General features: G+C 45.7%; 1 protein-coding gene across 1 annotated transcript in view; it reads right to left on the bottom strand.

The window, feature by feature from the left end:
• The window catches only part of RPH3A (rabphilin 3A), a 74,294-nt gene that overhangs the window by 45,443 nt on the left and 11,793 nt on the right, over positions 1-17,058 (bottom strand). Inside the window, exon 2 of the mRNA XM_065417786.1 lies at positions 10,952-11,095. Coding sequence (XP_065273858.1) covers positions 10,952-11,095 — 144 coding nt within the window. The remainder of the gene's footprint in view (positions 1-10,951; positions 11,096-17,058) is intronic.

The raw sequence follows: 17,058 nt of genomic DNA, 5'->3' as shown, positions 1-17,058 counted from the left end.
ACCTAAATCCTAGTTTCTTTAAGTTCCTGGGGGTACTTTAAGACAGAAAAGTGCTCTAGAAAATCAGATTCCATTCCATTCTGTCCCCCTTTTATTTGGGGGAAAACAATTCACAGAGCCACGGGATAGTCCCTAATACGAGCATCTGAATTTCCAGGACACTCAGAAAATTCATATCCGTATCTGCTCCACAATGACTCAAGGACCCTCAGGCAATGGCGCACCCCTATGCATCTCTTTGGTCCCCCTCTCTTTAAACTTTCTCAGTCCCACAGCTTTGCCTTCCCTCTGTCTGAGGTTGATTCTTCATTGTCACTGCACCTGAAACAGCCTGCCTTCCTCCTCGCTCTGCTTTCCCTCCTTAAGATGCAGTTCAGACCCCACCTCTGCCATGCTGCCGACAGCTAGGGAGCTGTCACAAGTTCCCCACGCCATCACTTACCAGTCCTTCACGCTTCTCCTGATCTACTGCTTCCTCCTACTTACCCACCTTCTGATTTTAACTGCTCTACTTTGTAAGAAAGGCATGCTTTCATTAAATTGCAATAGATTGTACTCGACACTGGAACAAAAAGGTCTGGTTCTCATCAGCCTATGTCCTCCTCCATTAAGAGGTCTGTTACTTTAGGGCTATCTACATACAGGATTTGCTCCAGTTTCACTAATGCACTAATTTAATTCAATGGGTACGTCTGTGTGTGGACACTTGTACACCGGTACAAATCTGGCTTTCATTGGTTTAGTTTGCCCCAGTTAAATAACTTGGGTTATCAACACTCACATTGGGCCCTGGTATGCGAATTGGTTCTCATCTCTATATTTAGTGCTAATAGAATCCTGAGAGGAAGGATGATCCAATGATTAGGGTCCCTGTTCTGTCACAGACTTCCTGTGTGACCATGGCCAAGTCATCTAGCCTCTCTGTGCCTCCGTTCTTCATCCCTAAGATGGGAGTGAGCAGTGCCCCACCTCACACGAGTGTTGTGAGAAGGCGCTCGGATACCATGATAACAAGTCCATACAAGTACCACGGATAAACCAGAATGAAATGTTAACAGAAAGGTGTGGTTAGCCTGTCTGCTGAAGGTGGATCAGTGCAGAGCCAGCCCCGTCTAGAAGAGTGAAGGAAGGTGCATTACACAGGCCACCTAAATTATCCTCCACTAAGCTGTGGCCAGACTCCATTTTGGAAACCAGAGACTGATAACGAAGGACAGCAAGAGAGAGACCGGGGATATTCAGCTCATACATACAGCATGAGGGCAAGCTGAATATAAACTACACACAATGGTAAGTTATTGATTCAAGCTTAATTACTGGGATCAAAAGGTCCAGGTACTCCTGACTGGAATAAACTCTGATTTCTTCCAATGAAACCAAATACATAATCCATCTTTGCAGTAAGATGGATTCAATGTAGACTCCGTTTTCACTGCTGCTAACCACTAGAGAGATTTATATTGAAACAAAACATCTTCCGTTCGCAACACTTTTCAGCTGGTCTTACATTTTAGGTCAATCTCATTCAGCTAATACAATTCAATTGAAAAACATTTCAGTTTGCAAGAAGTCTATGTAACCGTATCAGTCTTACTCAACTAATGGCATTCCGCGGCTCAGTCATTGCTATGAATCAGCGTCGAGGCTTCCTCGCGGCTTTTCCTCCCCTCTCCTGTAGATGTCATTTGTTTATCTTTCTAATTTTTGCTGCATGTATAAATTAACCATCCAATTAATCACTTTCTACTAAGTGTCTCTAACACAGTGGCTGGATTTTAATTACCATTATGCACATTTCCAAAGTGCCCATCACTGTGGTATCTAATGGGCTAATTTTAAAAAGCAGTGCATACATTTTATGACTATTAAAATCTGCAGTTGAACAGGCCAAGATAAGAGTAATCAAATCACAGGCTACAGTGCATTCTATCAGAGGCACAGGGAGCATTATTTCCCGCCATGGACAGTCCTTATGGTGGGAGGAGCAGTATCCATCCTCTTAACAAATCAGGAATTGGTCACTGATGGAAGCAAGATATGGGCCTCTTGGACTGGTATAATATTTCCTGTGTTCCTAACATTTGCCCCAGGCAAAGTAAGCTTATTATTTGTCTGGCTCTATAAATCTACATTGTGCTGTTCGGAAGACAAAACCAAACTCCTTCGCCAGTTAGGGATACTCTACAAGCACTACCTCAGAGATTGTGATGGTTCTTGCTGAGCCTCCGAGAGTTCATCCATGTATGTCGTCACTTCTAGACCAGTGTCTAAGCCACTATAGGTGACACTGTACCATCCTACAGAGCCATGAAGAAGACCTTGCAAGAGACTTGGGGAATCCACAACAGAGGTGACGTGGCCTTTCTTCAGAGGAGGGAGTATAGGACAGCATTATTCCTGCACCACCTGTTGGCCAGTCCATGCAACCGTTCTGAAGAGGCTACAGAAGAGGCTTCGGTTAACGTTTGAGTGCCTAACATGAGGCACCTGTATCTATTTAGGTACCTAATTCAATGGCTTGATTCATGCGGTCGTGGGCACCCGCCCCTCCCGCTGACTACTGTTATTAGTAACATCACCGTAGTGCGTAGGAGCCCTTGTCACAGACCAGAAGCCTGTTACGGTAGGTGCTGCACAAACACAGGGCAAAAAAAGACCGTCCCTGCCCCCAAAGAGTTTACAGTCGAAGTGTAAGACAAGAAAGAACAGGCGGATACGGTCAGACAGGGGAGTACAAGGAAACAATGAGACAATATTGGTCAGCATGACAGACCTCAGCACACCAGCAGCCTAACCATTGACTATATCAGCCCTAGTGTCTCACTGCCCTGGCAAGAGCAAAGATGCTATAGTAGCAGTCCCTACCCTACACCGCAGTGATGAGTACGAAATAAATGTCTCGATAGACCATGAGCATTTCAGCAGCAGCTTTGTGTTCAGCTCGACATCTATTGCAGAAGCAGCAATTGCGCACACACACACACACTCACACTCACACTCACACTCTGCATATACTGTGCCTCTCACTGCAGTACACGAGAGCAGCACCATGCCTGCAACCCTGCAGCATGATGGCATAGGCATTTTCTCTTGCTTTTTTATTCAGGACAAGCTGTAATCAACAAGGGGAATATAGAAAGAACTTTTATTAAGTGCTGACTCCTCTGCAAAACAAGAACTGGCACCAGCGTATGCATGCAAAAGTTCTCTGTATTTAAATATTTATTGTAGCTCCACAAAAATGAATAACGAAGACAAGCCTAATGGGTTTGAAACAGCACCAAGCAGTACGTTCAATGCAGCATGCAGTATAAACTGGAAAACAACCCTGAATCACAAAGGATAAATGGTTTTATGCCTCGCCTCACAACTGCACGGGGTTGAACACTGAAATTCTATGATCAGTCTTAAAAAACACAACACTCCTGTCACAACAGATTTGATCGGAATGACCTTGTATAGGGATTTTGCAAAGATTTCTAAGAAAAGGGAAAAAGTCAATGCAATACACAAAAAAAGGTCACCCAGCTGACTCCAGAATTAAGCCACTACTATTTCTACTGGGAACTCATGTATATTAAAGGTTTGAATATTAAAACTAAAGTTAACATGAAGGTCAAAAAAATGAAACGTGTGATCTAATTTTTTTATTAAATTAAAATTAGGATCAAAAGTTTAGAAGCAATTTTCTTTATATATGCACATACCTCTCATGGCAAAATGTGATTCTACCATTTTCTCAGCTTGAGATACTGAATTAGGGTGACCAGACAGCAAATGTGAAAAATCAGGACAGGGGGTGGGGGGTAACAGGAGCCTATATAAGAAAAAGACCCAAAAATCGGAACTGTCCCTATAAAATCGGGACATCTGATCACCCTATACTGAATGATCATGAACTTGGTGCATCCAGTGTTTAAGTACATCGAATATCAGTGCAATGCAATGATGCCTTTGTTCGGCTTTCAGCATTTTTATATGCCTGCAACTAGTTTCATGTGCAGGGACGTTCATTTCTGTACACACACGAGTCACACTCTGGAGGTATTCGTGCACAGCAGGTAAAAATCTCACACATTTCATCAAGCCACCTTTGATCCAAATCCACCAGGATGCTAGCTAGTTACACACATGCTGAAACCAAACGGAGGTTGGCCATGAATAGAGAAAGGGGGAAAAAAACAAAGGAAAACAAGATAGCGGATACATTCCCTGCAGAACTTGTGAAGGCTGAACATCAGCAACATGAAGAGTTAAGGTGAAAAGTCAAGCCCAGCTTATGAAGAGAGCAGTTTCCTCCAAAACACAGCAATATGCTGGGCCAAACTGCACAAAAACAGCCTGTCTATAGAGGACATTGGTACAGCCTGGCTGAAATCTGCTAGCCATTTCAAACAGGCAACGCCAAGACCTACAAATCTCTACTGTAAACAAAGGCAGAGATCACAAATGTTAAAGAGAGGAATTCAATATGCTCTTCGAAGGTGAGGGGTTGGAGTCACAAGGAGCTCGGAGATCAGGAGACTAAAACAAAATACAGAGCTTTTGCAACTGGAAAATTTCCTGCAACACACACACAAAAAAGAAAGAGCGAGAGAGACAGAGACAGACACAGACTCCAACAAGAAACTGCAGAACTGGAATTAATTTGCAAACTGGACACCATCAAATTAGGCCTGAATAAGGACTGGGAGTGGATGGGTCACTACAAAAACTAATTTTCCCTCTGCTGATACTCAAACCTTCTGGTCAACTGTTTGAAATGGGCCACCTTGATTACATTGGCCTCATTAGCACTACACAAGTGATTTCCATTCCTTCTTGTCAACTGTTGAGAATAGGCCACTTCCACCTTAATTGAATTGGCTCGTTAGCACTGACCCCCAACTCGGTAAGGCAACTCCCATCTTTTCATGGGCTGTGTATTTATATCTCCCTAGTGTATGTTCCACTCCATGCAGGGCCGGCTCCAGGCACCAGCAAAGGAAGAAGGTGCCTGGGGCGGCCAATAGAAAGGGGCGGCACGCTCGGGTCTGCGGCGGTAAGTCAATCGCTTCAGTCTTCGGCGGCAGGCCAATCGCTCCGCTTCACTCTTTGGCAGCACTTCAGCGGCAGCTCAATCGGGTTTTTCTTGGGTTTTTTTTCCTTCACCGCTTGGGGCGGCAAAAAAGCTGGAGCCGGCCCTGACTCCATGCATCTGATGAAGTGGGTTTTAGCCCACGAAAGCTTATGCCCAAATACATTTGTTAGGCTCTAAGGTGCCACAAGGACTCCTCGTTGTTTTTGCTGAAACAGACTGACACGGCTACCACTCTGAAACCACAGACCCAGAGGTGTCTTTGCTTGGAGATTTAGCTCTATTCCTCCGTGATTTCAAGAAGTGAACTTTCCCAAGTGGAATATCCACCATCACTCTCTAGCTGGGTATTTTACCATACATTTGAAGGTATGCTTGTGAAGTTTGCCTCTGATCCATTTGCTTCTGATCTCCCCACCTCCACCTGCCCATGCATTCCACAGAAAGTTGGGGAGGAGGCGGAGAAACAAGCAATACTGGATAACGTTTGGCTTTGAATTGAGCACGTTGCTGCTCTCAGAACTGCTGCTGCTCTCTCGCCGACTCTGAACTAGCTTGCGAACGAACAAACATTTCAGGGCTTCTTATACAACCAGGCCTTTTATCCTCAAATTACATGTCAGCAACAGGAAACAAAACAAAAACTAACCACCCTCACGAGGACTTCTGCACCACCAGCATCTCTGTGCTTTTCAGAAAAGCCAGTCTGACAGATGGTTTCCCCTGCATTGCTTCAGCAGGTCTTCAACTGTTTTTGAATCTTCCATAGGAGAAACTTTGGATTTCGCATGCTTAACTTCACCAAATTCAGCACCTCGGGATCCCTTCTCCTCCCACACCCCAAACTTCTTTCCAGCCATATTTAGGGCAGAGTTCTAATTATATTTTTACAGTTTACTTTGAATTCACTTTTACAGTCAGGTTAACAGGGACTAGATCTCAGCTGAGTCAGAAGCAGCCAGGCTACAGTATCCGTGGGGTCGGTTTTCAAACGCTCGTTTGCTTTCAACATCCACGTGTTGTTTTTCCATTTCTGGGAGATGGAACTGCTCTGCCTTTTTATGAATCGACTTTCCCCTGAGGGCAACTTACTTATAGTAAACAACTAGAGGGGTTTTTAACATTCTCTGAAACAGTTAATAATGCTGGCGCTGGCTTGCCCGACTCCCACCCCTAGATGGAAAAAACAAGCGGCTGTCTAAGCCTGGATAGAATACAATCACCTGCTGTCCTTAAAACAAACACAGGATGTTAGACACGTAGGATTATAGGATTTCCCTCTGGGAAACTGTCATTGACAGAGCAGGTTGATATATAACAATTATTATTTTGCTCTTCTCTGGTATCTTCTCCGATGCATGGTACAAACATGGATGCTGAAAGGAAATGGGGGATCTTCTCACACTGCTCTGCTAGGTAGGTAGGTCTAGAAGGGCTACAGTATCCAGCTCTCTGTGCATCCTCAAATGTAAGATGGTCTTGAAGTTCGGGGCAAGGATGGGGCATTAGAAGAGATGTTTTATTTCCATTTCTCCCCCAGGTGCTCTCCTCTTTCAAATTCCACACCACGTCCTCTGGGAATTTCCCAACAGGTGTGCCCATTAGCCTTCCTGCTCCAAAACCACCGCTCTCTAGCATAAGAGAAGAACTGCCCCAGTATAGGGCTTATGACACAAACACGTCTCCTTCCAACCAGCAGAGAGCAGTGGTATACAGAGGCATGGTAGCTACTTAACTTGCGAGGTACTGGCTGCAACTCTGCAGTTAGATTGAGTTTGCAATATACTTCTCACATGCATAAAAAAGGCCGGCTGTAACATATGTAGCATGGCTGGAAGTGTCAAAGCCAGACATAGTCAAACCAGAATAAGGCACACGTTTAAGAGTGAGGGTGATTAACCACAGGAACTAACTACCAAGGAAAGTGGCAGATTCTCCATCTCTTGGTCTTCACATGGAGACTGGAGGCCTTTCTGGCAGAGATGTTTCAGCCAAATGCAAGTTACTGGACTCGACACAGGAGTAACTGGAGGAAAGTCAGTGTTATTTAGGTCCGGCTAGATCAGTGGTTCTCAAAACTTTTGTACTGGTGACCCCTTTCACATAGCAAGCCTCTGAGTGTGACCCCTTCCCCCCCTTGTAAATTTAAAACACTTTTTTTAATATATTTAACACCATTATAAATGCTGGTGGCAAAGCGGGGTTTGGGGTGGAGGCTGACAGCTCGCGATCCCATGTAATAACCTCGCGACGCCCTGAGGGGTCCCGCCCCCCAGTTTGAGAACCCCTGGGCTAGATGATTTAATGCCCCCTTGTGGCCCTAAAAAGACCCCTATGAATTCTACACGTTTTTCAGTAGAACGCAACACTGTGTACATTTCCTACAATAGTCCATAGAGCAACAATATCAAGTGGCTTATTAAACTGCTAGCCTCATTTAAATAAATAAATAAATGAAGCCACAATGGGGCGTTTATCATGATTAACAAAGGAGCGTGGATTGGGATCACAACAGCACATGGATACAATGAGGCGAGAACTTGGGGTCAGATACCGTTTCCATCTAGGCGCTGAATAAGGCGGAGAACACAAGAGGCTGCAGATGGAGCTAAGGCAGAGCTTAGCCAGTGTGGGGAAGAGACTTTCCCCTGTTGAACAGGTTTCTCCAAGCCAATAGTGCCAGCTGAAAGAGATCCCCTGTAGGCAGTTTCAGTCTCTCCCCTAGTAGAAACACTGCAGTACAGTAGCTGCTGGCTAGAAAATTAGTCAAGCGAATGCTTTCTGTCTCTCTCCTGACCCTCTGACTGGGCCAGGGAGCAAATGCAAGTATGAACGAATCTCTGGGGGATAATACGGCATACACACCTCCCCCCTCTCCAGCAATCGCAGGACTTGAGCTTGTGCCAACCTCCCAAGCAGCAATTCAAATGGGCCACGTGCTCACAGGCCAGGGAGGACGTTGGAGCAGAAACTTCCATGAGAGGTTGGTGTTTTCTAAATACAGAAAGGCAAGGCGAACTGCGCAGCACCTTTCACTGGCCTCTTTCAGTGGGACGGCTCAAGAGACAGACCCTTTCGTGATCTGGAGAGGAGATGGGCGCCACCAGAATAAAAAAAAAAAACTATCAAAATGTCATGAAAGGACACCCCTACGACTGAGTCGGTCACAGGTTACATAGACGTCTCTGTGAGCACATACAGCCCAAAAGGCTGTGGGATCTGGGGCAAGGGGCAGCGACCCCATGGCACTGGGGTCCGCCCCCTGCATGCTGCACAGCGTTCCACCACAGGCAAGAGCGTTATTATTAGGAAGGCGGGGGGGCAATGGCAGGAAACCTTCAGCTGCGGCAGGCTTGCTCAGGTGGGGTCTGGAACCCAGGGAAGGGAGGGTGGGTGGTAAGATGCTGCACTCCTTCAGAATTCCCCTGCACCAAGTCCATTTACTTGCGCTTGACCGAGAGAGGAAGGATTTAGGCCCATTGATAAAAGTCAGCGTGCCAAATTCTGCTCTCTCATTCATGCTGGGCTAAATCCAGTGGTGGTAATGGAGCTACTGGACTGGACTGGGTAACATAGCAGTATCTGGCCCGGCAAGGAAGGCCTGGTGGCTGTCTCCATGGATGTGCTGGATGTTAGATTGTTACACAGGCACGGTTGTATCCCACGCTTACTCAGGGTGGCTCTCTCCCCAAGTGGCTGGACAGCTTAGAGGTTTGAGCCCACTGCTGGCTTTGAGCTAACAGGGCTGGGTCTTTTAGCTCATGCAATAGAGGCTCATGCTTTCAGATCCAGAGGTCCATGGTCTTCTCCCCACTGCCAGCCACCCATGCTGGGCATCATCTTACATTGGTACCCGCCGAAAAAGGCTAGGCCGCAAATTAAATGGGTTTTAAAAATAGGGAGGAGAGGAAGAGCCCACCAACTAACTAACGGAGCGCAAGAGGCCAAGAGATACTGACGAGGACACTAAGAGAACCAAGCTTGAAGACTGAACAGCACAAACCAAATGGCAAATACCGAGCATGTGACAGGCCTGTGGCAGGCAGTGAAGCTTTGTAGCGTGACAATCTACCTTCCAGTGCATCAGCTCAAAGCAGGACACCATTTATATGGTTCACCCTAGAACAGACGGGTCACCCTGGAGCTGTCCCTCATAGCAGCCATATGTCCGGTCTCCCAGGAACCAGGACGCACAGTTGAAATCTCTCTACATACTGCACGTGTGCGCGCTTATCAGGACAGGTCAGCAGGGCGCCAGGAAACGAGTACCCAGGCTCAACTCAGATCAGTCCAATTAGATTCTGCCCCCCATGCAGAGAAATCCTGTGTTAATTACAGGCTCTTCTCCTCCAGCAGCCTCTTGAGCTGAAACTCTGACCTATCGGGGCTAAGAGAAGTTGTAGAAATGGGCCCACGCTATAATATTCAGCTTCAAATCCAGGTTTCAAATCCCCCCCCAGTTCCAGGGTGTCTAGCTCTGAGGATTTGACTTGCCCTATTTGAGGGGCTGGGGAGGGATAACCAAAATGTAGATGTGGCTCTGAGTTTGAATCAGACACCTCATGAGTTCAGGGATGCTCCAATTCAGGGGTTTCATCTTTGACCACCTAATTTTGACTTTTGGTGTAAGTCAGTCTCCCTGCCAGCAAAGGATTAATTACTAGATCCTTCAGCAAAAGTCAGTTATATTGTCTTTCGTTGCACAGTATTTCACACACACAGCACTGGGTGTTCTCAGCTAACTTAACAAAACTCTCCTTGAAAAACCCTTCTGCTCCCATCCTGATATGCAAGAGAACACAAGCAGAAACTTCCAGGATATGTTGGGACCCCGTTTTGTTCATTTCTTTACTAAAAGAACTCCTATCCCAGTGTCTACGTATCATTTTCAGCAATTAAAGAGACATCCATACACAATCAAATCAGTACAATCCTCAAATACAGTAGCATGGCCCTGCTACATACAACCACAATCAACAAAAACTAAATTACAAAACAAAATCTCCCCACCCAAAGTTTCCAAAGGAACTGCCTACCTCCCCTCAACCTTCCCCAAATGCCCTCACAGTATGTCTACACTTACCAGATCAATGCTGTGGCAATCGATGCACCAGAGGTCGATTTAGCGGGTCTAGTGAAGTCCCGCTAAATCGACTACTGATCACTCTCCCGTCGACTCTGGTACTCCACCAGAACGAGAAGCGTAAGGTAAGTCGACAGGAGAGTTTCTCCCATCGACCCAGTGCGGTGTAGATACCACAGTAAGTCAACATAAGCTACTTCAACTCCAGCTATGTTATTCATGTAGCTGGAGTTGCATAACTTAGGCCGACTTACTCCAGTAGTGTAGACCAGGCTTCTGTCTTATCTATTTAGATTGTAATCTCTTTGGGGCAGGGACTGTCTCTTAGTGAGTGCTTGTACAGCCCGTAGTACAATGAGGCCTAGTTGAGGCCTTTATGTGCTTCCATAATACAAGTCAATACGAATAATGAAAATGGATTTTCCAGGATGCCCCCTAGGTCAATAGATTTAGGCTATTTTGTTCCAGGACTAGGAAACTAATTCCAAAATGTAGGGGCCCTCTTGGGGAATCAATCTTCTTGTAATGGAAGATTTGATTTCAGCTTACCCAGATGCATTGGATGGGCAAAGCCATCTTAGCATTACACAAATATCTGGGCTCAAAGAGGTTTTGGAAGGAGGTAGGTGGCAGCAAGCAGATGCAGCTCTGTGGTATGATTATCAAACGGGCTCTCCTATGATCTTCATGCCACAAGGCTAAATCTAATACATACAAAGTGAAGCCCATGCACTGACTCATGTTACCATCTCATGGGTTCCATGGTGTGATTAGCCAGGTCATTTCCTTACCCAATACGCTCCTGCTCCATTTCTTCCATTTTCTCTGCTCGAGCTATTACTCGGTTGATGATCTCCTTCTCTTCATCTGTCAGCTCTTCATTTTTCCGTTGCCTTTCCGGCTGGTTTCCACGTACCGACCATCCAGCAGGGAGTCTGCAAAGCACACAAAGGCAGTGAGACTGGGAGCGGGAGGACAGGTACATTATAAAAGCACAGGGCCCACTAGAAATATGTTTCCCAGAATAGAAAGTGTGCAGACAATCGGCACACAGAGTGAGCTTTATAATTGTCTCATGTTTACCAGTTCTCTCCCCATTTATAGGTTTTAACCACTTGTTGAATCTCCATGCATGGGAAAAAACTCCTTGTCAAAATTCACTGAGTGCCACCTTACAGTCTACCAGTCATTAGTCACCGCATTAGCCATCAGCATCTATAACTTCCATCCTGGAAATTGTATCAGCAGCTGTGAAATTGGCTGTTGACATTTGAAATGAGAGATGGGAAGCTGTTTCCCCACTTAAACTCCTCTCCCTCCCTCTCCAATCCTCCACTTTTCCACACACTGGTAATGCTTTGACCACCACAGAGTGAAGGCTCTATAGAGGAAAGATGGGTCTCTTTTGCAGACAGCACCGATCGTCCAAGCAGCAAGAAAAGCGGTGAGAACACCACCCAGGTAGAAGAGCTGAGATTCTTTTACCCAGCTCTGAGCATTTTCTTAGCCAAATTCTTTCCCCAATACATCCTTTGCTGCTTACACTGCTCACAGGAAGGACACCTAAAATACGACAAGTCCTGTGAAACAGTCTCATTATCCCATTTGGAAACGGATTGTGTTTCTTCAGAGATCTCCATGAAATTATCTACATCTTACAACACCCGTTTCTGCTTAGAACAGGCAACACCAAACAGATACTTATTAAGAAGGAGCGGGAGAGATAGCTCAGTGGTTTGAGCATTGGCCTAGTTCAATCCTTGAGGGGGCCATTTAGGGATCTGGGGCAAAAATCTGTTTGGGGATTGGTCCTGCTTTGAGCAAGGGCTTGGACTAGATGACCTCCTGTTCCAACCCTGACATTCTATAAGATCAGGCTCCTCTACTAGGTTCTCTCACACTGTTTTCTGCAAGAACAACCTAACTGAAAGCAAGAAGAACCCTAACATGATGGGTTAAAGCAGCTGGATGCATTAGTTTAACTAAAACGAGACTACCTTGTTCATGAGATGTAGACCTTCCTTGGTTCTTTACCAGAATTCAGGCTACGTGAAGAACTAGCCATTAACCCATTCCCATTTTGTATGCATCTATACAAGAACTGCACATTTTGATTTGCTGACCCAAGTCCAGACATCGCTAACAAAACGATAGGCATTATTTGAAACGACTAATTGTCCAGGATCTTATTAGAAGGTGAGAGGCGTATCTGCCTAATTTCATTCTGCTTTAGCTATTCAATCTATACCATTGCATGCAAACACAAAATGACTGTCCTCTTCCTTTCTCTCTTTCTCCCCCCCCTCAACCTTTTTTAATTTGAAATATATACAAACATCGCTGGGATAATCTTCCTTTTGTTTCTCCAAACCCAGTTCCCCTGGCACAATGGACACAACTGACAAATAGCGAGAGGCAATTTTGAAGATTTCCTTCCATATGCCCCTGTGTCTTTGTATCGTGACGTGGAAGGAAATCTCTGGAGAACAAATTTGGTTTGACAAACCGAACCTGCTGTTCTGAAATGAAAATCCATTTCATAGCGGTTCGTTTTCTGATGTTACTTTCAGTTCACCTTGGTCCCACTGGGAAGATTGTACAGGGGGAGGAAAGCGGGGGGATATATTCAGTGACCAGCTCGATCAAAAATAAATAAAACCTCCAGTCACAAGACTGGTATGCAATGCTTCCTTGACACTTCCAGCATCATAATTCGATATTGAGTGATAAGCTCTGCATAAAGCCACTCTTTTCCTCCTGAAATCCAGTCAGCCACCCAGGGCCGCCGAGAGCGGGTTCGGGTCCCGGTGAAAAAAATTTTTCAGGTCCCCCAGCAAGGGCGGAGCGGCTAAACAGGGCCGATGAAGCCGGGGAAGGCAGGCCACGGGCCCCCTTCCGGACCGCCGGGCCCCGGTAATTTGTACCGGCTTCCCCCCCCGCTCTCGTCGACCCTGCAGCCACCTAGCACAGTACACGACCTTTTTAGTCAAGTATCAGTCCCCACGGAGATGAATCTCCCAGAAGCCACTGCCCGTCCTCTAGACAAATGGGCTATCAAAATCTTCTGTGGGTTGCAGATAGTTGACAACCAGCATATCTAAAAGGCTGCGAGCCCAATCCTGCAATGTACTGAGTTCCCCCAGCAGTCTTGTCTACACTAGGGACATTTTTAGACCATTTCCCTCGTGTAGACATGGCTCAGGAGTTGAAAGTGCTCAGCAGCCCCCGCGAGGCGTTCAGGCCCAGATTTAAGGCATTGCAATGGTAAGTGCAGCAATGCCAATTCATTTAGGAGTCTTAAAATCTCCTAAGTGCCTAAATCCCATTGACTGTCAATGCCTAAGTGCCTAAATCCCTTTAGGAAATGAGATTTTAAGACTCGTACATCAGTTAGGCATCGCGAAGCTGAGCGCAGCAACGTCTCAACACCTTTAAAAATCTGGGCCTTTGAACTACACACCCTAATTGCAAGAGAAGCCAAAGTGTGGGAGTCACACAACTATAATATCCAAGTACAACCTCGGAAAAATGCATCCCCGTAGAGCTACACAGTTCAAGGGAGGAAGAAGACAGCGCTCTCTGTTTGCAGCTATATTGGGGGGAGGGATAGCTCAGTGGTTTGAGCATTGGCCTGCTAAACCCAGGGTTGTGAGTTCAATCCTTGAGGGGGCCACTTAGGGATCTGGGGCAAAATCAGTACTTGGTCCTGCTAGTGAAGGCAGGGGGCTGGACTCGATGACCTTTCAAGGTCCCTTCCAGTTCTAGGAGATGGGATATCTCCATTAATAACATGTCTGTAGGGCTGGTCGGAACATTTTCGATTAAATGAAATTGTATCAAAATATGCAATTTCCTCAGAGCTGGAAATGTTTCAGTGACATCCTCATCAGCAGAAAGGTTTTTTGGTTGAGAGAAGAGGTGGTGAGAGATCCCGATTCATGTCCCTGCTCTGTCTGAATCAGAGTGATCTGGATGAAAAAACTCTGCTCTAAATTAGTTGGAGCACAGACATGAACGAGGCGCTCACACACAAATGGTTTTGTTTTCACTGCAATGCAGAACAAAAACAGAGTTGGAAACCTCAAAAGTTGCTGCGAAATAGAGTTGTCGTCCTCTAGCCAGCTGTAACCCCATGCTTGGTAGCACGTCCCAGCTAACCTGTGTGCTGCCTTGAATATTTACCCCATCATACATCACTACACAGCCCTAGGTAACACATTTACCTTGGGGGAAAAACTACCTTAAAAAGAACACTAGAGCTCTGTCTGAAATTCACCGAAGGAACAAAATCTAGGCTTAGGGTCAACCCCTTAGAGATAAGAACTGTCATTTATTTTACTTTTATTGATTCCAGAGGAGTTTGACAGTCATCTGCTGTTACGAGGACAGAAACACTTACGAAATAGTAAATGTAAAAGTACTATTATAACTAAACCCACTTCCTCTAAACGTTCTCTTCCCCAGCTCCGAATGCTCAATAACTTCCAGCCAGAAGACGTGGCTGCAGAATTCCTCCTCTGATTTGCAGGATGATTTGCTAAATATGTTATGAAGTTACCTCAGTCCCCATTCCTCTCCATTCCAGAAACTTCAGGCATAAAATGAGGTTGTTCGTTTATTTAAAACAGCACCACGCTGCCAAAAGAAATCCTGAGCAATTCAGCCCATTCCCACAGCATAGGAATGTAATGAGATGGAGGGACTCAGGATTCTAAAGGTTTAAAAATCCTGTAGAATGGAATGGGGGGAAAGAAGGGCAACATTTCAGTCACTTTCAAGGGGACTTCGGCACATTTGAAAATTGCACACCAAACCAATAGGATCCTGTAGAAATTGCTCTCAAAACCTATAGAAATGAATAGAGACTTAGATCCCTGGTCTAGAGTTGTCCAAGTGGGATTGAAAATTCTATCGAAAGGTTCCCGTTACACTCTGTGGCACTTTGCTCTGAAGGTCCTGCCCTCAGAGCTGAGCCATTTGTCCTAGTCATGGAGGGAACTTCTGGAAAAAAACACGTCCCGCTGTTGAGTTACAGGCTGGGTCCAAACGCACCAAGTCAAGGAGCGCCGCACACAGGCACAGGAATCTGCGTGCACAGAACAACTGGAAGGATCGGGGTCTTAGGGTCAGATTTTCGAAGGTCTCTAAGCACCAGAAGATGCAGCTAGGCGCCTAGTGGGATGTTCAAAAGCGCCTAAGCAGCTAGAAACCTAACTCCCATTGAAATCCCTTGGGAAGAGTCACCCTAGGCACCTACCTGCATATTTTGGCACCTATATACCTTACTAAAGGGCCAGCTTTTCAGACAGATGCCCTGATCCTGCAAACACTTACCACATACTTACCTTTCAGCAAGTTGAATAGTCCCATTGAAATCAATGGGACTTGAAATTAAGCACATGCACGTTTTCGCATAAGGGCCTAACTCATTATGCTTAACTCTCCATCACTAGATAGACTGAAGGCACCAATTATAGACTGAAAGCACCAATTATAATGTGATGTTCCACGTTAAATCAGACCAAGTTTCCCTGCTGTTTCTGACAGCTGTGAAACAAAAAGTGAATGACCTAAAACAAAAATCCTTACACACACACACACACACCAGTGCACAGGCTTTTAAAATAGAGAAAAAACTCCTTGGCTGATGCACATGGGATTCTTGCAACATTTCTGGAGTGAGTATGTGGAATTCAACTCGCTGCCCTGCTTATGTGTAAAGTGAATCCTGTTTGCTGCTCTTTGTACCGAGCATGTACGGGAGGGCAGCATTGTGACGGATTGTTGCACACTTCCTCCTCCGTATCACCCACAGCGATCTAATGTGTTTGAGCTATGGATGGAAGACTGATACCATGAAGGGGAAAGAGACAGAAAGAGACCCAAGAACATTAAAAATATGTGGGGGGGGGGGGAAGTGGTAGACTTCTTTTAATTTTAGGTCCCATAGGAAATAACTTCAGTTACAAAGATTCCCATAGCAACTTCATAGCTCCCAGCTAAAGTAAATACCCCCCAGAGTTACAGCAAGCCTTTGTCAAAAATCTTTCCAGGCTGCTGATATATTTATTTATTCCAAACTCACTCCAGTCCCAGGCTGACTAGATCTGACTAGCCCCAGCTCAGCCCATGCTCCCGGGCCAAACTGACTCTTCCAAAGCCAGGGCAAGCTTTATAGCTCCAGAATCCCGCCTTCAACAAACTCCAGCCAATCAGCAACCACTCTCAGTGATGGCCACTCCAGCACACAAAGCTACTACACAATCCGCGCACTAACGTGGCTCTGTTATGTTAGAGACAGGGGTTCCTATCCCAGCTCTTCCTGATGTGAGCTTGTGCAACCCCTCAGTTACGTTACCTGTGAAATGGGTGAATGCTAATTAGCCTCCAAAGTCACAGTAGGAGACCCCAGCTAATAATGAGGGTTGTAAAGGGCACAGAAATATTAACTAGCAATCAGCAGAAGAGCTGGGACAAGAACTCTGAGCTTGCAGTTTAGAGCACCTTCCCCTAGATTACAGGAGATTGATGTGGGGATGGACTGTCCTCCCCACTCCCAATTTTGCTTCCCGAACATCATGCAAAGACCTACAGTAGGGGCCGGAGTTGGGTTAATCATGATAGACCAGTCAGATTTGGCACCACCGATTCCCACCGTGGAAACACACAGTAAATGCATGAGGGTTGGCACACCAGTCCCAAAGTCTGTGAAAGACATGGATGGACAGAAGCTGTGCCACACTAACCAGAGGCCCCCAGTTATTTAATTTGGGCTTTGTAATAAGTTCTTGGTGCTGAATTTATTTCAGGCTGTGCTGACATCATGCGAATAGATCTTTGCCTTCCAAACGCTGCCTAAAGGTGTTTTCAGAAGGTCCCATTTTTAGATTAGCAGGTC

This window comes from Emys orbicularis, chromosome 16 (genome assembly GCF_028017835.1).
Source record: "Emys orbicularis isolate rEmyOrb1 chromosome 16, rEmyOrb1.hap1, whole genome shotgun sequence".
In the NCBI taxonomy this organism is placed as follows: domain Eukaryota; kingdom Metazoa; phylum Chordata; order Testudines; family Emydidae; genus Emys; species Emys orbicularis.
This window is presented reverse-complemented; position numbering and strand designations above follow the sequence as displayed.